The sequence below is a fragment of the Aricia agestis genome, chromosome 21 (genome assembly GCF_905147365.1).
Source record: "Aricia agestis chromosome 21, ilAriAges1.1, whole genome shotgun sequence".
Classification (NCBI taxonomy): domain Eukaryota; kingdom Metazoa; phylum Arthropoda; class Insecta; order Lepidoptera; family Lycaenidae; genus Aricia; species Aricia agestis.
In genome coordinates, this window is record NC_056426.1 from 3,123,886 (window position 1) to 3,144,627 (window position 20,742).

Consider the following 20,742-nt stretch of genomic DNA (forward strand, 5'->3'; position numbering starts at 1 on the left):
CATTTCGAGTACCAGCTGTTTTAGCATTCGTGACATTTTCAAGTACGGGTCATCCGGTATCCCGAAATAATATTATAAGTATTACAAAAAAATTAGTGAATAATGTACTCATATATCATATAATATTTTGTATCGTATTTTGAATGTTTCCCTGCAAATTTGGACAGTGCATGCACATGGTAAAACTTGTATATAAGCTTATATATTTCGCCGAATAACATTGTTACATTTCTATTTTTTATTGATTAAATAAAGGATTAAAAAAATCAAAGTGAGGCTTATTTTATTAAAGGCACGGTCGTCCGCGTTAATAATGTCAAAATGGCCAAAAAATGCCAAAATGTCCCCCAAAAAATACTTAAATGACCCAAGTTATGCCGTAATAGCCTAAAATAATGCCAAAATGTCCCCAAATAACTTAAATGGCCCCTCTCAATCCAGAATGTGGCCTTTGCCATGTCTCTACATCTATACTCTATGGTCGTACGCAAATGTTGGTCCAGGGAGGTTCTCCCTTGAAGACTCAATCCGATTATAGAACGCGTTTATTGGAATTTTTAAATCCCGAACAAAATGTTATTGTTTGGAGAGAACAATTAATGGCTTAAGGCCTTTGATGATAGCTTATTGGTTGTTTTAATTGAATTGTTGTTTAGGTATTTATTATATATTATACACAACTTCATGTAGGAATTCGTTGCATCCAATATTTTGAGTAAGTTGTCAACTGTTTATTGTTAATACAAAAATTATGATTACTAACAATAATTATTTATTATTTCCGTATAAATAAACTTTCCGGAATTCGTCGGCCTTCTAATGAGTAATGCCATAGTAGTGAATAGCTACACAAAATCTGCCTGACACATTCGCTACATGAATACAAAATAGTTACCATGATTAAATATTCATGTTTCTTTCTTGTTAAATTAAAACATGCAGTAAAAAATAAAATAAGAAGATGAAAAAGTTGAAAGTAGAAAAATGTTTGTCAACAACCATTACGTAGGGACAATTTTCAGCTAAAAGGTTTTAAATCCATTTCACATAACATTTAGTTTAAACAGAGAGTTACACTCAACTCAAGCACAGATTAGTAGAGATGGACAGATAAATACATAGAAGCTTTTCATTTGTTTTATTGTTACAAGTATACAGGATGTCAGGGCTCGGAAACCTGGTTAATCTTCGCGATCCTGTTCGTTAAAACCGCCGTACATTTCTAAAAAAGCGTTTTCATCTCGATTCCGCTCCGAACGGACAGAAATTATTACTGGTTTTGATCAAAGAGCAAAATAAAACTGCTCCTGTTCAAAATACCGGTTCAATTATAATGTTTAAAAAGTTACTATTTTCATTGTTATTTAGAGGACCCAATCAGACCCTAAATTGATATCACTTACTTTTGTTATAGTGTTTATAAATAAATAATAACGCCTAATAGTAAATACAATAATTATTTCATTACAAACTATGTTAGTACTCAGGAATTATATAATTAGTTAAAATATGTACGTGGCCTACCAGCAGCACTGGGCACGTAAACATTAATGTGCACCCAATGACGCATGATTGGACACTCAACTTTATCACTTATCACCCTAAGAATGGTGTTGGTGCTTGCGCGAACTCTGCTCATCAAAGCAGCTACTCGCTTTCTTATGACGGCTTGAAAGCCATCAGTGTGAGTTTGAGCAAACATATTTGATGCGCTGCAGAATCGCGGAAGCCCCAACATAACTCTTAGTGCATTATTATATTGGACTCGGAGAGCGTTGTAAGCCCGCTGCGTGTAGTCAACCCACAGATTGCACGTATAAATAGATTGACAAAAAGCTCTGAAGAGAGTTAATTTAACTTCTTTACTACATCGTGCAAATCTGCGGGCCAACATGTTACATCAGACTGCCATTTTCCCTTTCAATGTCACAGTCGTCTTTCAAGTCCTCAGTCACCATATGGCCAAGATACTTGAAAGACGACTATATAATATTAATCAGCGTTTTGTCTGTCTGGTGACTTTCCGATATAGCAGACAAAGACAAGACCTTGTGTAATAATTATTCAGTATGTATATATTTTTAAGGGTAAGGGAGTTAATATGGATTCTCATATTTTAATTAAAATATAGGGAATTTATTTTCTTACAGGAAAGTTGTATATTTAATATCATGAAACCTGTGCAACGATAAAACTTTACGATCAAAAGTTCCTTAAGTTTGAGAAGCAGCGGTTGTAATATCAGATATTTATTGTTCGAAAGTTTGAAACACACTTTGATATTAGCCATTATATAGATAAGATATAAAATAATGGTTTGACATACGAACATACTGTATTTGCGTGAGTTCTGAAATTCAACCCAGTATACTGCTCACGACATCTTAAATCCTTTGCTATATTGTACTGGTGTGCCACTGGTGAGATAGAGCCCGACAAGGCTTTAAATGAACGTGGGCGGGAGCGCTGGAGGTAAAGGAGAACTGTCAAAAATGACGTTTTTGTATGATGACAGCGTTAGTTTTTCGCCACGTTCATTTAAAGCCTTGTCGAGCTATAAGTATGACGCTTTATATCTTACAAAATGACACCCACAACTCTGTTGTGCCAAAATTCGTTTATCGCACGGGAATTGTACATTTTTCCAGGATGAAAATTTTCTATGTTCTTTCCCGGGACTCAAAATATCTTCATACCAAACAGCAAAATTGCTTCAGCGGCTTCACAGATAGACACACTTTCGCATATTTTTAATTTTATAATATTAGTATGGACCACTAATGGAAATTAGAATGTAGTGAAATCTCAAGAATTTCCATTGAATGGCAAATGGGATTTTTTGAACAAGTCATAAGTATGGTGTCGATTTTAGACGTCAAAAGCACTGGCTAATACACCAGATACTGTTTTTCTTTAAAATCAGGCGTTCTATCACTTTTAAAACAGGCAGTTTTTAAAACAACCTTAACAAATTATTACGTTCCCGTGCTTTGTCCAATGACCGGCACAGTCCAATCACTAGTCATTTAGCCTTTTTTTTTTGTTTTGTGTATTTTGTTTTTATTTGTTACGATTTATAAATTATGAATAAGTATATTTTTCTCTTTCCCGCAGAGAATGCGTCGCCCCCGGCGGCACCGTTGGCTGACGGTATCCGTCTTCTTCATCGCGTACACCGTCTTCCACGCGGTGCTGGGCAAGGCTTCCGAACCTGCTGATCCTATAGTTGAGGTGACAGCGGGACCGGCGGTCAAGAGCACGGGGGCTGATGTTAAAGGTATGCTTTATCTTAGGTTCACTTGCACAAATATGAGATGAGACGACAATAAGGGCCGCGCCACACCGGAATGGCAGCGGCGTGGCGAACACTTTTAGTGTCATATGATCTTAAACTTTATCTTCATTATTGTAAGTACCTGGATGACCGAGCTTTGCTCGATATAGCAAACACTCATCGACTTCGTGTTACTTAATAACGCCATCTGCTGGAATAGCTTTAGCTGTTGTTGTGTCGTTAAAGCAATTAACTCACAAAATAGTATTATTATTCGCCAGTCCGTCAGGAAGAGTCATATTTTTCAGTTTATCGATTATCGATAAAGCACGAATAAAAAGACTTTTTCTAAAAATGATTCCTAGCTAGATCGATTTATCGCCCCCGAAACCCCCTATATACTAAATTTCATGAAAATCGTTGGAGCCGATTCCGAGATTCCAATTATATATATAAAGATATAAGATACATAGTATCGCTTGAGAAATCGCGGCCGCTGGCGCCCACGAGCGGCCACGAGCGGCCACGGGCGACCGTAGACTTCTCAAGCAATACTATACATTACAATAATAAAGATAAAGTTTAAAATCATATGAACCTGAAAGTGCTCGCCGCGCCGCTGCCATTCCGGCATGGCGCGGCTCTAAGCGACCCTACGCTACAGTGGAGCGACACTTCATGTTCCATATCACGTTTTGTGTCGCGATTCGCGTAGCATCGCTGCCGCGTAGTGCGGTTAGACCCTAATATTATTTCATACAAAAAATGTGGTTCACGTAACGCGTCGCTTTTGTCTTCTCTTGTAGTGTAGTTTACGTAGTAACTATTATAGTTATGTCCACACTGTGCACTTTCATCTTCAATTTTCGTCATCAACTTTCATATTGGCGCTTTCAATAATTGAATGCGTCAAGGAACACAACGCCAATATTGTCATTTTTTTAATTTTGGACATGGTCAGAGGGCATGCGTCGGGGGCATGCCTCACGTTCGCTGTTGACTGCGCTATAACGCATGCCCTTGACGAACAGAAAAAATGCACAGTGTGGACAAAGCTAAATTCAGTAATCTGTAGTGTAGTTAGGCCTAGTGCCTACGAGTGAATGTCTTGGTTAAAGTTAAGACTGTGTTATGAAAATATATTTAGAAATAGAAGTCACAAGTGGGCCTGAGGATTTTGCTTTAAATTTTATTCCTAAACGACTAAATAATATGCAGTCATTTACCCAAAAATTATAAAGTTTTTCGTGCTAAACACGATTTCTTGTAAATTAATGGTTGGAAACAGACAGTGAAGACACTCAAGGACCCTTAAGGTACATCCTAAACTACCTCAGGTTTGACAGTTCATTCCTGGCTTCGAATAAGGAAATCCCTCAAGTCAAGGAAGTTTTATTGAACTAATGATACAATTTTTTGGATTGAGGTTAAGTCGAATGGAGAAAATAGTAAGGAAACGATTAAGAATATGGGTGTAAGTTTTGGATTATGTCCATGAAAATTCACATAATTTTCCTTAGCGCAGATATTTGCGTGACGCTCAAAACTCATTAGGGCGGTATAGTGATGAGGACTTCAAGAAACAATTTAGGTTTAGGAACTTTACAAAACAAGCATTAATATGCAACACGTTAAACTAAAGTTGAAAAAACAACACGAGTTTGCAAACAATTAAATCGCAACAACAGCTGATCACATAAACACATATTCTTCTTCTTCTTCTTTTTTTTCTTAATATGGCGCTCGGCTTTTTAACCATGGCCAGTGTCGAGTAAAATATGGCGAGAAAAATTTAAAGTGGTTTTTCCAGATTATCGTCAAGTCGAAAGTCTAGTAAAAGACTAAAAAAGTAGTCAGTAAAGTCAACGAGTCAAGTCAGTTGTTTTAGTAAAGTGGTATGGGTACCTGGGTACCCATGGGCGTACCCAGGTTCTGGGCCAGGGGGGGGCAAAATACCCAGGTTCTGGGACAGGGGGGGGCAAATTACCCAGGTTCTGGGCCAGGGGGGGTTAATCAGATTTTTTTATAAGCTAGGTGTTTATAAAGAATAAAAATGTATAATTAGTTGTAAAAATATTGTATTTCAAACAAATGACAAAAATTCGTTTTCTTAATTTTAGATTTTTATAGAGTAAAGTACTAGATAATATACTTAGTAGGGACGTCAACATGATCCAGTGGGGGGTCCAGATCTGTCAAATTGGGGTCGATTTCCGTCGGTGTTGATAGTAAAAAAATAGCTTCTGTGACGTCATACCTCCACCTCCAGCTCCACTCAATCTTACTCAAGGAGTAATTCGTTGAGGTAGAAGTTACGTTTAAGAATACCGAATTTGAGGAGTTTTTTAAGGTCACCTTCGTTGAGATTGAGTCAAGGCGGGCTTGACGAAACAATTAAGAATACGGGTGTAAAATCTAAATTGATTTTTATCACAAATCATAATATATTTAATATTTTTCATTCTCTATTTTTCCAAACTTACTAAAATTAAAAAAGCGCTTAAAAGCTATTAAACAAAAGTTTCCACTAAGATTTTTCTATAAAAATAACTTTGTTAACAGAAGCAGAATTACCTGAAGAAGAAAAAGAAGTAGCGAACGGCGGAGAGAGAAAGAAAGCGCTAAAAGGTTTCGATGAAGAAGAAGATGAAGGGGAAAAGAAGAAACAGAAGGACGCTGGCTATGAAGACGTAAGTAAAATACACGTGTGGCACTCGGGAACTGCCGCGGTTCCCGAGTGCCACACGGAACTAAAGCATATCATAACATTTTTTATCAACTAACACCGTGCCGAAGTCTGGCAACGCCGCGACGCTGTGCCGCTCGGAGTGGATATGTTAGGTTTTGTTCGTTACTGAATTTCTTGATTCGGTAATAGCATAAAAATTAGTTTCTAGTACATTAACCTAAAAAAATGTAGAGCACAATCGCTTTATAAAATAAGTTAACTTTTAAGACTTAAGTTTTTCGTATCAATGTATTTTCCCGAGACACCCATCCAAATCAGTTTAGCGATTTACAACATTAAGGGTTGCACCAGAGGCGTGGTTAAAGTTAAAGTTATGGTCGAAGTTATGGTTATAGTTAAGGCTAACTTTAACCTTAACTTTGACAGATGACAGCTGGTCCGACAAGGCTTGAAATGAAAGTGGGCGGGGCGCTGCTGGTAAAGGAGAACCACGAAGCTAAAACTCTGTATTAGCTTTATGAGGAGAACTGTCAAAAATTGCGTTTTTTTTATGATGACAGCGTTGTTCATTTTTTCGATAAAGCCTTGTCGAGCTCTATGGTTATGGTTAAATATGGCGTCTTGATGGCGGCCATTTTTAACTTTAACCAAAGATTTGTCATTTTGCATTGTAGTTATAGTTATAGTTAAAGTAAGTTGGTGCAACCCACCCTTATTGCTTAATGTTGCCGACTTACGTTTTTCGTATCAGTGTATTTTCCCGAGACACCAAATTTCATCCAAATCAGTTCAGCGATTTACAACATTAAGAAGTAACAGACAGACAGGTCTGCATACCTTAGCATTTAAATATTATGGATCAAAATGACCGACAGACATACTGCAGACAGACAACGAACCATTATATTTAGAATATGAATAACGAAGCTATTATACTATGTATAATGGAACAGTGACAATTTGACTGAAAATTAATTCGTCCTCGACCGTAACATGCCAGTAATTGAATACAATCATATTAATAATTAACCATTTCCTAAATGCTTTCAAACTTCAAGGTCATTACGTCAGAACTACCGCATTAATAATAAAACCGGCCAAGTGCGTGTCGGGCCACACGCAATATAGGGTTCCGTAGTACCGCTTTTTGAATGGTCAATGAATGTACATTTATAACAAGTAACAACATCATCTCAGTTATGTTAAAAAAAATTGAAAAAAAAATCCCCGCTTGATGTGTAGAGGAGGTGCCATAAAAAAATATTTTTTTAAGATTTTACGTACCATTTTGTAATATCATTAATATCTGCATTCGTGCCGAATTACAGCTTTGTAGTTCTTATAGTTTCTGAGTAAAACCGCGGACAGACAGACGGACGGACAGACCGAATGCACTATATATGTTTTAAATTGTAATTTTCCATCTTTTTACTAAAAGATGGCCCCGTGCGAGTTTCTTACGCCGGTTCTTCTCGCCGGGTTAGTTCCCGAACCGGTGGTAGGCACCTTAGTTACGACGTACGGAAATGTTTTTGTAAAAAAAATACTCTGAATAAAAAATATTTTCATTATGATTTTGAAACTATAAGAGTTCCTTAATGTTGACTACGGAACCCTAAAAAGGAAATCAAGGAAATGACACATCTAATTTACTAAAAATATAGGCCGCGCATAACTTTATGATAAGCTCAGCAAAAATGAATAGGGGAGACACAATGTTCGGTTTTAGCATAAACAATTGTATGTTATTATAATAGGTTAGTTTTAAGGTTTCCAGGCTAGAATGCTTTGAAATCAACACAGACAAAAGCTTATCCTATATGAACTTTGTAAGTGGGACATACTAGTCGGGGTTCCCTAGAACAATTTTTTTTGTTACTATCAAGCTAATTTTTCATGAGTAGCTTCATTTTGATAAGACACACAACAATTTTCTATGCGAAAATTCTCGAAAGTGGTAGCTAACAGAGATAGAAAGGATTTTTAATGTTTCGATTTGATGGTCCTGAAATATGGATTGTTATTTGTTCTATTTGTAGGACAATGTTACTCTTAAATTATATAACTATTAACTTGTCAATATACAAAAATCTGCTCGTTAGGGTTCCATTTTAGGGTTCTGTAAGCAACAAAACTTGGTTGGCTATGGAACTCCAAAATGCAACCCTCATCAGCTGATGTTTTCTATATTGATAGGTTAGTAGCTATATAATTTAAGAGTAACATTGCCCTACAAATAGAACAATCCATATAGGGACCATCAAATCGAAATCAATTCAATATTCTTTAAATGTTTCCAGAGTAAAGAAACGGTGGAAATACGTAATGAAGAAGAAAGGGAAGAAGAGGAAGAAGACGCCATACCCACTGTCCACCCGCTGAGGAACTGCACACCACCAGCTATTGAACAGGTGAGATATAAAATGAGAATAGAATTTTCGGCATACATAAGACGAAGACCACCGCGTAACCATCCACAGTCTGACGGAATGGTTGAAAGATTTAACCAGACTCTTGAGAGGCATTTGGCGAAATTGGTAGATGACAAACAAAAGGATTGGGACAAGTATATACCGCTCTTCCTTCTGTCGTGCCTTACCGCCGAGCATGAGAGCATAAAGGCTACAGAAATGTTGTTTGCAGACACGTAGATAGGCACACTCAAAATTTAAAAAATCGACAAAATTCTACAAGTTGCTTTGAATTTCAGAATTCTTTATAGATTTTTGTCAAAGCAAAGATTTCGTTTAAATAATACTTAGACGACTCAAGAGGTTTAACAAACATTTTACAATAAAGTTTGATGTTCTAGTACTTAAACTAGGCCTAGCCTGTATTTTAAGTACTATAGTTACTTCCAGTGTAACAACAACAACAACTATAATGCATCGACACCTCAGTCTAAAAATTAATTATTGTCAAACATCATTTGAAACATTTCAATTATTTCACATAACTAAGGACCACTGTGTGTCAAACTGTCTATTTCAATCTTAAGGTACATTATACGTGGGAGAGCCATGCTTCGGCACGGTTGGGCCGGCTCGACCGGAGAAATACCACGTTCTCACAGAAAACCGACGTGAAACAGCGCTTGCGCTGTGTTTCGCCGAGTGAGTGAGTTTACCGGAGGCCCAATCCGCTACCCTATTCCCTTCCCTTCCCTACCTTCCCCTATTCCCTTCCCTTCCCTACCCTATTACCCTATTCCCTCTTAAAAGGTCGGCAACGCACTTGCATCTCTTCTGATGCTGCGAGTGTCCATGGGCGACGGATGTTGCTTTCCATCAAGTGACCCGTTTGCTCGTTTGCCCCCTATATAAAACAAGTTGGAAGCCGGCTACATAAAGCGGCAGCAGACGACGTGTCGTCGCGACACTACTGGTTTCTATGTATTTCTATGAAATACCCTCCGCAGCTAGCGACACGAAGCTAGCGACAGTTTTCATACGTCTGCGTCGTCTGCCACCGATTCATGTCGCCCGCTGCCAACCAGCACCTTCAGACCATCATATTTTTTCTGTCCAGTTCCCTCGCCCCCTGATGGGTCAGACTGCTCGGAAGCACGGTGGGCTGATCATCCACGTGTTAGTTGCTGTATTCACCTTCATCGGCCTCGCCATCGTCTGTGATGAGTACTTCGTCTCCAGCCTCGACAGGATCTGCGAAGGTAGGATCATCAATCGACAATCACCTTCATTTTATTACGATTTTTGTCATTTTCATCAGCGACGATTTTTTCGACAGTAAGTTTGATACGATCTCCAAAAAATTACATGTTATAGCAACCGCAAAATTGAGTATACTTTGTTTAATTTCAGAACTTCAGCTGGCTCCAGACGTAGCTGGTGCAACTTTCATGGCCGCCGGCAGTTCCGCACCGGAGTTGGCTACCGTTGTTATTGGAGTGTTCTGTGCTCAGGATGATATTGGTAAGTTATCTATAAGAAATCTTATATCAATCAAAAGAATTTTGAGATGCTTAAGATAAACTTCATCAAAAAAGATGTTTTGCAAAGTATGTGATGTGATCATTTTACGTTTCGTCTCTGAGATTCATTTTATCAGTGCTCTTGATTGGCTAACGTCAAAACATTAGACAACTAAAATGTTGGAACGTAAACTCCTGTCAAAAACAGTCAGGAGTCAGGACTAATTTTTCTTTCCTCTACGTACTTAATTTCATCTTTCAGGTGTATCCGGCGTCATTGGCTCAGCCGTCTTCAACATCATGTTCGTGATCTCCGTCTGCGCGCTCTGCGCCGGCACCGTTTCGCATCTCAACTGGTGGCCTCTCTGCCGCGACTGCTTCTTCTACGCCATATCCATTCTGGTCATGCTGTGTACCATCGCCAATGGCTATGTGTCCTGGTAAGTCCTTGGTAATCAAAAGAGGGTTTATAGGGACTTTATCATCAATTATGTGGAAGAAAGGAAATTAATTTATTTGGTGTAACATTTTACAAACGAAATTACAATAAGTTATTTGTGATCCATCCATCTGGCTCTACCAAAAATGTGGTGGTTTTATCTCTCACCTCAACTGGTATCTAGTTTGTAAATACTTCTTCTCCGCCATTCCCATTTTTGTGCTGTTAACCGTTGCCAAAAGATATAATATTATAAAGTGGCAAGCATCAAATATAAAACATTATGTGCCTTAGTGTTGAAACTTTACCAACAGCTATAGGCTCTTTTATGACATTTGCTATTTAGACTTACTGTTCTCTTTTTATTTATTGTCTTTTTTTCATTTTGTCCCTCCCTATTTCCCAGATATTATAATTCTTGTTTATCAGTCATTTCGGTAGCTTCGTACTTTTCCTTTTAATCTTTTTTTCTCTCTATTAAGTTGTAGGTTCTCTCTTATATTTATAATCTTTGCTTTTTCTGCCTCTATTCTCTCCCTCTCTTTTGCAGGCCGGAAGCCCTGTTCATGCTTATCATGTACGGGGTATACTGCGTGGCTCTGCGGTTCAACGTGGCGTTGGAGCGCTGGGCTCTGACGCTGCCGCTGCCTTTCAAGTTGCCTACGCGAGAGGAGCAGGCCGCATTGGTCACTTACAAGTGAGTTTGTCCTTGACCTGAATACTAGTTCTAGGCTCGATGTATACCGGCGCGGAATGGGATGGAAACGAATTTTTGCAACGAAACTGTACTATCAGAGAAGTTGATTCATAGGCAGTTGACGGACCTACGTCGTTTGGTCGGCTTATTTAACGTTGACTGTGATCGGTCCGATGGGTTTGACTTAACGCGACCAAATTACTTGCAAATTAATTAGCACTATGAACTTTATGTCAACAGTATAACACACAAATTGAATACGTGCCAAAAAATTGAAGAATTCTCCGGTGTCTATTTCTTCGCATGAAACGAAATTAACGCTTCCATTCCATTCCATTAAGCGACGGTGTAAGCTAAGCCTTACTGTATGGTCGTATTAAGCCTAATATTCTCAGACGTTTATAATCAAAACAAGATGACGCTACCAAAAGTTGCTAATGAATTCATATACCGCACGGGAACTGTACATTTTATCGCAACAAAAACTATTCTAGTGCACGTTACGAGTACGTTTATCGTCTCTCAAAGAATCTCCATACCAAACGCCTCCGTGGTCTAGTGGTATAGAGCGCGGCTCTTGACTCGGAGGTCGTGGGTTCGATTCCCGCGTTGGAAACATGTTATTTCCAAGTTTGGTTAGGACAATGCAGGCTGATCGGTCCTGCGCCTGATCTCTCGCCGGTCGTGTCGGTCTTCCGTCACACTGGGTTATGAGAGTAAAGGAGTAGAGAGTGCTCTTGTGTACTGCGCACACACTTGGGCACTATAAAATTACTCCTGCGTACCTGGCATGGTCTTCAATGAAACCGGCCACCGTCACCGAAACCGCTGTGGGAGCTATTATACCAAACAGCGAAATCGGTTCAGTGGTTTAGGCGTGAAGAGTTAACAGGCAGATCATACACTCGCATTTGTACTAGTATGGAAGTATGGATGGATGGATGTTAAACCGTTAACAGGTTTCGTTTTTTCACGTTTGATATAAAACAGCTCCGTTTTCACTAAGTGGGTCAAACGCAGGTCAGAGTGTACCGCTTAAGCGGATTAACTTGACCTCCTGCCTGTATGTCATTCTTTACACCTACATGTTTAAATACAATAGACTCGGCAGAGTATGTTTTGCCATATACAATAGTGTATAAACACTAAGCGATAATACTTTAGGGTATATGACCCCCCCCCCCAAAATAAGGTCAAATTAAAAAATCTCAAAATCCTGCCACATAATAAAAGATAATTTCTAATTATCCTACAGCGATAAAATTTTAGTGTAGTGACTAGTGAGTGACCCCCTCCAAAACTTCAGGCTGCGACCGCGCTTGTGTATGTGTCCCTTGTATAGAGTTTATTGTGAAAGTAGCAAAGCTGAAAGGGTAACCTTTTTTTTTATTTTTGTATGGGAAACTCATGACGCTAGGGCGCTTCACTGCGCTTGCCCATAAAAAAAATCTCTTTCAGTGGTGATACTTTTACAGTGAATTCTCTACATAAAACACGTGCACACCCTAAAGTATAATCACTTTCTTTTGTTGCACCCTGTATATCTGCCATTTGTACCATCGAGCAAATTGATTCCTAGGCAGTTGACAGACCAACGTCATTTGGTCGGCGTATGTCAATTCAATGCTAAGGCTGCGTTTCCACTGAAGCGGAGCGGAGCTTAGCGGTGCCGAATTGACCAATCACCATGCTCGAAATCTTCGCTGTCATTCCGCTGGAATAGCACGATTGGTCAATTCGGGCACCGCTAAGCTCCGCGCCGTTTCAGTGGAAACGCAGCCTAATTGTGAACTGTCGGCTGGGTTTGACACAACGCGACCAAAGTACGTAGGTCCCCCATCTGCATGTGAATCAACCTCTCTGATAGTACATTTATTTTAGCAAATAAAGTTTTTTTATTTCTTCCTAATTAGAAATAATAAATATTCCTCTATAAATTGCCTATTAGATACTTCTTGTATTTTAAAGATGTAAATGAATAATTTATAAGAGAATATGTCTATAAATTGGCCATTTTCAATGTACTACTTTTTCAGGGGAGATAAAAGAACATCTCTATAATATAAATTGGCCATTTACTCAACGTGGTATGTTTTCAGGGGCGGAGTGCCCGCGCCGGTGGTGCCCAACCCGCCCACCGCCGAGACCGAGTACTCCCAGATGGACGGCAGCACCGACCAGCCGCAGCAGACACGTGAGTTGGGATTATTTTGGAGTAAAATTTCTTTACGCACGCTTGACTTGGGGAGTAAGCTGGCAAATGCGTGGCAAACGCTGTGTTACGAACAGTGTTATCGGGTGAGGCGACCGGACAGTGCGTGCGCACATTTTCTTTTTTTTTCTCTCATAGCCTAGCCATAGTAGACAAGTGGCAAGCGATTATCGTAAACGCTAACAAAATGTATGCGATTTGACATAAGTCATCGCTTCGCTAGCGAATACTAATGTCAAATCCAATACATTTTGTGGCGTTAGCGTTGGCGTTTACAATAATCGCTTGCCGCTTGTCTAGGCCCTCGGCATGCTCAAGAAGTTTTACTTCAGTTGTATGGTTGACGGTTTGTAAATACGGTGCGGGGTGACTGGAATTAAAGTACGGTGGAGTGCATGAGACGTTTATTGCAATCAATTGTTAGTACGTGACTGACTAGCCAACCGCACAAAATATAACATTTAAAATATAACATAGTATAATAATATATAGACAATATAAGGTAACATACAGTAGGACAATGTCGATAGACAGTGTCGCTACAATATTCCCCCCTTTAAAAAAAATGACAATTTAAAATTAACCCCATAAAATTACAACATAACAACTACATCGTGCGGTAGGTCTCAATGCGACCACCGGGTAAGCTACTTACAACTAATACAACTCATATCATAGATAACAATATTATAATGTTTACACTCAGATGCATTACACATTACAATGCAATGAACACGGTATGCAATTACATGTAAGCCGTTTGCGAGGGTTGCTGACAAGATTTATCAGCTGGAACAACGGACACAACCGACAACATCTCTTTCCTAGCCCACTTTTTAACACTTTTATTGCACTTATTCATCACAAAATATGCACCAATCAACAACAGGATAACCACAACACTAGTAATGACGATGCCGTAAACTTCCATTTTCCTTTCCATGGAAGATGTACTGGCGCCGTTAGCACCATTTTGGGCTATTACAATTTCCTCCTGTTTACTATAGCTTTTGCCCATCTTGTCGAACTCAAAAGTATATAGTTAAATTTGCGAAAGTATATTCAAAAATGTAAAATTTAATTTCAAACGTCGATATTTAATACTTAAAATTGTAAACTTGCAACCTACTTTACAACTTCCTAAAACTGGTTACATATTCAAAGCTATGTCAAGCGTTACTATAACTCGCTGCTAGCTTAATAAGTTACAATACCACAAGCATACAATTAATATGTCGCCATATACATTAATCTATCGCCTCGCAAACGCTTCGCTAACTGTATGTTACTACTTAATAAAATCTTACAGGGCGTTTAATCGAACGTCCGTAACTCGACGTACGCGCCGTAAGCATTTTTGCGGGTTCGACGACCGGCTCATTCTTAGGCTCTGCATACACTTTATCGCGCGACTCCGACTGTTGCTCTGTACAAGAGTCAGAAGTCGCTTCACGTAAAACATATGCAGGCTTAAGACGATCTATGGAAATCGTTGCTTTTCTCCCAGGCAACTGTACGACGTAAACCTTTGGACGCCTTTGAATAACACGATACGGACCATCGTAAGGCGTCTTCAAAGGTTTACGTACCGTATCATCACGAACAAAAACATAATCTACCTTATCTAAATCTGGGTGCACAAAAAGTGTGCGTGCGTCCTTATGTGTCGCTGGCTTGGGCTTCAAATTACTTATTATACTACGTAATCTCTCTACATATTGACTATAATCTGAAATTTTAAAACTATTTTCGGCATAAAAATCTCCGGGTAAGCGCAACGTAGTGCCGTACGTCATCTGCGCTGCGCTTACGCCGGTATCCGACCTAGTAGCCGTACGTAAACCTAACATCACAATTGGCAATTCCTCTACCCAAGAATTAGAGCTCAACCTAGCCATAAGGGCTGCTTTCAGGGAACGGTGAAATCGCTCTACCATACCGTTAGCCTGAGCATGATAAGGCGTAGTGCGAATTTTGTCTATACCTAAAAGTCGCATAAGTTCTTTAAAAAGGGAACTCTCGAATTGTCTGCCCTGGTCACTCGTAAGCTTAGCAGGACAACCAAAACGTGATATCCACCCCTCGACAAAAACTCTAGCCACCGTTTCTGCACTAATATCTTTAACTGGATACGCCTCCGGCCAGCCAGTTTGCCTATCTACGATGGTGACTAGATACCTATAGTCATTAGAGGTAATGTTAAGAGGACCGACTATGTCCAAATGTACATGAGTGAAACGTTCAGCAAACGGGAAATTACCTAATTCTGACTTATTATGCCTTCCGACTTTTGCACGCTGACAATTCACACATTCCTTTGCCCATTTACCAATATCCGAATTCATACCTTCCCAAAAAAATCTATCCTTAATTAACTTTTTGGAAGTTCTAATTCCCGGATGACTCAAATTATGTACCGAATCAAAAGCTTGTTTTCTAAATGGCCCTGGAATGTACGGTCTAATTTTATCTGTAGACGTTTCACACACTACAGGTACATCGCTTCCAGTTAACATTATCTCCTTAAATATCAAATTACATTCATTATTACGAATAGAACGTTCGCGAAACCGCGCTAACTGCTCATCGTCACGTTGCGCTTTCGCAATCGCAACGTAATCTAAAACCATGAGACCTGTAATTGTATCAACGTGAACGCGCGATAATGCATCGGCAACAATATTCATGTCGCCCTCGATGTGGCGTATTTCTGTGGAATATTCACTAATGTAAAGTAATTGTCTAATTCTACGGGGTAATTCATTGCTACTATTAACTTTTTTAAAAGCAAATGTCAACGGCTTATGATCGGTATAAATAATAAGGTGACGACCTTCAATTAAATTTCTGAAATATTTAATAGCCAAATAAATGCCTAACAGTTCTCTATCGTACGTACTATATTTAGTCTGAGCCGATGACATTTTCTTTGAAAAATACGCTAGCGGAACCCATTTCTTATCAATGCACTGCTGCAACACTGCTCCCACACACGTGCTCGACGCGTCGGTCATAAGCGCTAAAGGAGTATCGTGTTTCGGGTACGTTAGGGTTGCCGCGTTCTGCAAACTAGATTTACATCGTAAAAATGCCTCACTCGATTTTTCTGTCCAGACTATTTTAGTTTTATCGCGCTTTCTAGAGTTCTTTAAATACTGATTTAAATGTTCCTGATATTCAACGGCCTTAGGCAGATGCAACCTATAAAAATTAATCATTCCCAAAAAACGTCGGAGTTGCTCAACCGTTTCAGGTTTGGGATAACTATTTATTGCTTCCACTTTCTCCGGTAGAGGCCGAATACCTTCTACAGAAACTTCAAAACCTAAAAAGTCAATTTTCGATTTTCCGAAAATGCATTTGTCTAAATTTATAGTTATTCCAAACTCGTTTAAACGTTTGAACACCTCCCTTAAATGTTGTTTATGCTGCATATCATCATCACTAAATATCAAAATATCATCAATATAGCAATAAATAAAATCTAACCCTGCCAACACTGAGTGATTCATAAACCTTTGGAATGTTTGAGCTGCGTTTCTTAACCCAAAAGTCATGCGCGGGAACTCAAACAATCCAAACGGCGTTATGATCGCGGTCTTCTCTACATCGCTAGGGTTGACACTAATGAAATGGTATGCTCGGCAAATATCGAGGCGAGTGAACACTTTCTTATCGGCTAACAAATAAGTGAAATCGTGCAAACGGGGTATAGGGTATCGGTCTGCTTTTGTTATGGCATTAAGAGCCCTATAATCCCCACATAATCGCATGTTGCCATTTTTCTTTAAAACTACATGGAGCGGGCTCGCCCACGCGCTCTTGGACGGCCTACAAATACCTAACTCTTGCATACACATAAGTTCATCTCTTACCTTAGTGTAGCGATGCGGAGGTAGAGGCCTGGCTCGAGCGTGGACCGGCGGGCCGCTGGTCTCGATGTGATGGAATACGCTATGTTTGGGCGGTTCCTTAAATGAAACCGGCTTCGTAATATCTGAGAACTCACTTAAAATGCTAGCATACGGACAATTTATATCTACGGTCTTAATAGATAAATCCTTACTACTAATTACATTCGCCGACACTTTTAAACTAGTAATTTCATCGATTAAACGACGAGCACTTAAATCAACTAGTAACTTAAAGTTCGATAAAAAATCAGCGCCTAAAATAGGCTGTCGCACATTTGCGATAACGAATGTCCACCTGAAAGCACGACGTAATCCTAAGTCTAATATTAAACTTTTTGTACCGAAAGTTTTAATTTTAGTCCCGTTAGCCGCATACAAAGTATAGTCAGTACACTCAGCATTACTAAAGTTTTTAATCACCTTGTCGGCGGGAAGCACCGAAATATTTGCTCCAGTGTCCACAAGAAAACGTAAACCACTGGTACGATCTGTCACACATAATCGATGGCACGGGCTAATACTTAACTCACAGACTTCGGATGTCGATGCAGTGCTCTCCAGTCAATTGTTGTCTGCTCGAGGTTTCCACGCACATGGCTCGACGCACTTGTGAGCCCTCGAACGGAAACGATGATGGTAGAAGCACAACCAGTCGGGGCTCTCTGGATTCCGGCGAGATGTCGACGGTGTCGGGTCACGAGTCCTCTTCCTCGACGCAGAGCGCGACCGATTGCCGCCAAAACGCTGCTGACGCCGATACCTCTGCTGAGATCCTGCCATGCCTGCCAGCGTCATGCTTATTTTGGCTATCTCGGCCATCAGCAGATCGGTATCCCTCGAACTAGTTGACAACGGCTGCGAAGCGACTTCACTTACGTGCACTGCTCTCGTCGTCTCGAAGACCTTGTCCGCCACAGCTGCCAGGTTATCCAGATCCTTGGTGTCGGAAACGGCCAGCACAGCACGCACCTGCGGCGGCAGATGGCCCTGCCAGAGGATCTTCAGGGTGTCATCCGGAACCTTTCCTTTAGCCAGCTCCCTCATACGTCGTAGGAGCTGCGACGGCTTCTGGTCCCCTAGGTCCATTTCGCTGATGAGCTTCTGCAGCTGCCTGCTCTCGGACTCTTCATAGATAGCCAGGAGACGCTGCTTCAACGAGTCAAACTTCTTCGTGGCGGGCGGATTAGTCAACAAATCCGAGACCTGCTGTATGGCGTCTTTAGAAAGCTTGGAGACCACGATATCGAACCTATAGTCGTCTGCTAATTTTTGTGGTGCCAACATCGCCTCCACTCTAATAAACCAGACGCGAGGAGCATCTGTCCAGAATTCAGGGATCTTGCTTGTCAATGTGATTGCTGCTAAATCACCGGACGGCGCCTGCACGGTAGATGCGGCGTTCGGCGGAGGAGGTACGGCACCCGGTAACCCTGCGCCTTGCTGAGCCATCTTTGCGGTTCCACAAAAGTCCACGAAAACCGTTAGTCACTCCCGAGTTCTACGCGCGTATACCAAAAACGACACGCGGCACTCCACCACCACGTTTTTTGTCGGGATAACGAATGTCGGGGTCACCACTGTAAATACGGTGCGGGGTGACTGGAATTAAAGTACGGTGGAGTGCATGAGACGTTTATTGCAATCAATTGTTAGTACGTGACTGACTAGCCAACCGCACAAAATATAACATTTAAAATATAACATAGTATAATAATATATAGACAATATAAGGTAACATACAGTAGGACAATGTCGATAGACAGTGTCGCTACAGGTTGTATGGTCTAAAACACACTCGTTTAAACAATTTTCTACTTTTTGCTAAAAAAATACGTGTATCACTAGGGGACTGCCGCGGTAAAGCTATCGCATAGCATTTTTTATCAACTTATACAATTATGATTCGCATACGTCTAGTCGCACGCACACAAACACCGTGCCGCTGGCAACACCGCACTGCTGTGCCAGTCGGAGGTGTTAGGGTTTTTCGTTACGGAATTTCTTGATTCGGTCACCGCGATTAAAACCCGCGATAAAAGCTAACCATATAGCTAACCCTTGGCCCCGTGCTAGATTCTCACGCCGGTTCTTCTCGCTGGGCTATTTTCGGGGCTAGTAGTAGGAATCGTAGACTTTCTAGAAAGAGTTAATTACAATGTAACCTATTCGTAAATAAAACAATATTTCATATTTTACTAGCTGTCCCGGCAAACGTTGTTTAGCACATTTGCCATATAAAGTTTTTTGCCCATATTATTTTATTGAAGTGACTAAATAACTATATCACCATGGCAACGTCCATCGCTATCCCATCGCACAAACAATGGTCGCCGTCAGTCTCGAGTTGTAATAATATATTTGTTGTACAACAAATGAACTTATCAATATAAAAAGTAGCCAGTAGCCGATTGTCAGACCCACTGAATATGCATATAAAATTTGGTGACAATCACTAAAGCCGTTTCGGAGGAGTACGGTAACTAACATTGTGACACGAGAATTTTATATAATTATTAGAAGATTACATTTATCACTTATAAAATTGAAGACGCAAGTGGATGAAGCAGGTAATAAACAAATTGAGGCTTTTGAGCCTTTTGTAGTAAGACCGATATAGATAATGTAACAAAGCTGAGTGATCATACTTTAGGGTGTGTAATGTGTAGCTTTTGACGTGGGAGAGCCATGCTTCGGCACGAATGTTCCGGCTCGACCGGAGAAATACCACGTCCTCACAGAAAACCGGCGTGAAACAGCGCTTCCGCTGTGTTTCGCCGAGTAAGTGAGTTTACCGGAGGCACAATCCCCTACCCTTTTCCTTTCCCTACCCTCCGATATTTCCTTCCGTACCCTCCCCTATTCTCTTCCGTACCCTCCCCTATTCCCTTCCCTACCCTCACCTATTACCCCTTAGAAGGCCGGCTACGCACCTGCAGCTCTTCTGATGCTGCGAGTGTCCATGGGCGACGGAAGTTGCTTTCCATCAGGTGACCTGTTTGCTCGTTTGCCCCCTTATTTCATAAAAAAAAAAAGGTATGGGTCTCTTACATAGAGTTCACTGTGAAAGTAGCAGCGCTGAAAGACTACAACATTTTTTGTAATTTGTATAGGCAAACGCACTAGCGCGATGTATTTTCCCATACAAAAGTTTAAAAAAGTTGGTCTTTCAGCACTGCTACTTTCACAATAGACACATACACACTCTAAATTATTATTATAATAAGTTTTGTTACACCTTATAATATATTATCTAAATTACATGGTTTTTGTATTAGCCTACAATCCGACTGGCGCGTACGACAACGTGGGCTACAACGCGGATCCGCTCAACGCGTGGGACCCCAACACCACGTGGGACCCCACTCGCGCCTGGGACGACACCTCCATGGTATGTCCCACCAGCCTGTGAAGTGTGAATTATGTGAACATAGACTACGGTATGTTACCCGCGAACTCTGTGAAACTATAATAATAATAATAGCTCCCACACCGGTTTCGGTGACGGTGGCCGGTTTCACTGAAACCAGGCCAGCTGCGCAGGAGTAATTTTATAGTGCCCAAGTATGTGCGCAGTACACAAGAGCAC

The 20,742-nt window shown here is 40.4% G+C and overlaps 1 protein-coding gene across 1 annotated transcript in view; it reads left to right on the forward strand.

Moving 5' to 3' along the window:
- The window catches only part of LOC121737598 (probable sodium/potassium/calcium exchanger CG1090), a 45,617-nt gene that overhangs the window by 10,068 nt on the left and 14,807 nt on the right, over window positions 1-20,742 (forward strand). Inside the window, exons 2-10 of the mRNA XM_042129257.1 lie at window positions 3,115-3,277; window positions 5,837-5,964; window positions 8,264-8,374; window positions 9,492-9,633; window positions 9,785-9,895; window positions 10,157-10,334; window positions 10,884-11,030; window positions 13,130-13,224; window positions 20,432-20,544. Of these exons, the coding sequence (XP_041985191.1) occupies window positions 3,115-3,277; window positions 5,837-5,964; window positions 8,264-8,374; window positions 9,492-9,633; window positions 9,785-9,895; window positions 10,157-10,334; window positions 10,884-11,030; window positions 13,130-13,224; window positions 20,432-20,544 (1,188 nt within the window). The remainder of the gene's footprint in view (window positions 1-3,114; window positions 3,278-5,836; window positions 5,965-8,263; window positions 8,375-9,491; window positions 9,634-9,784; window positions 9,896-10,156; window positions 10,335-10,883; window positions 11,031-13,129; window positions 13,225-20,431; window positions 20,545-20,742) is intronic.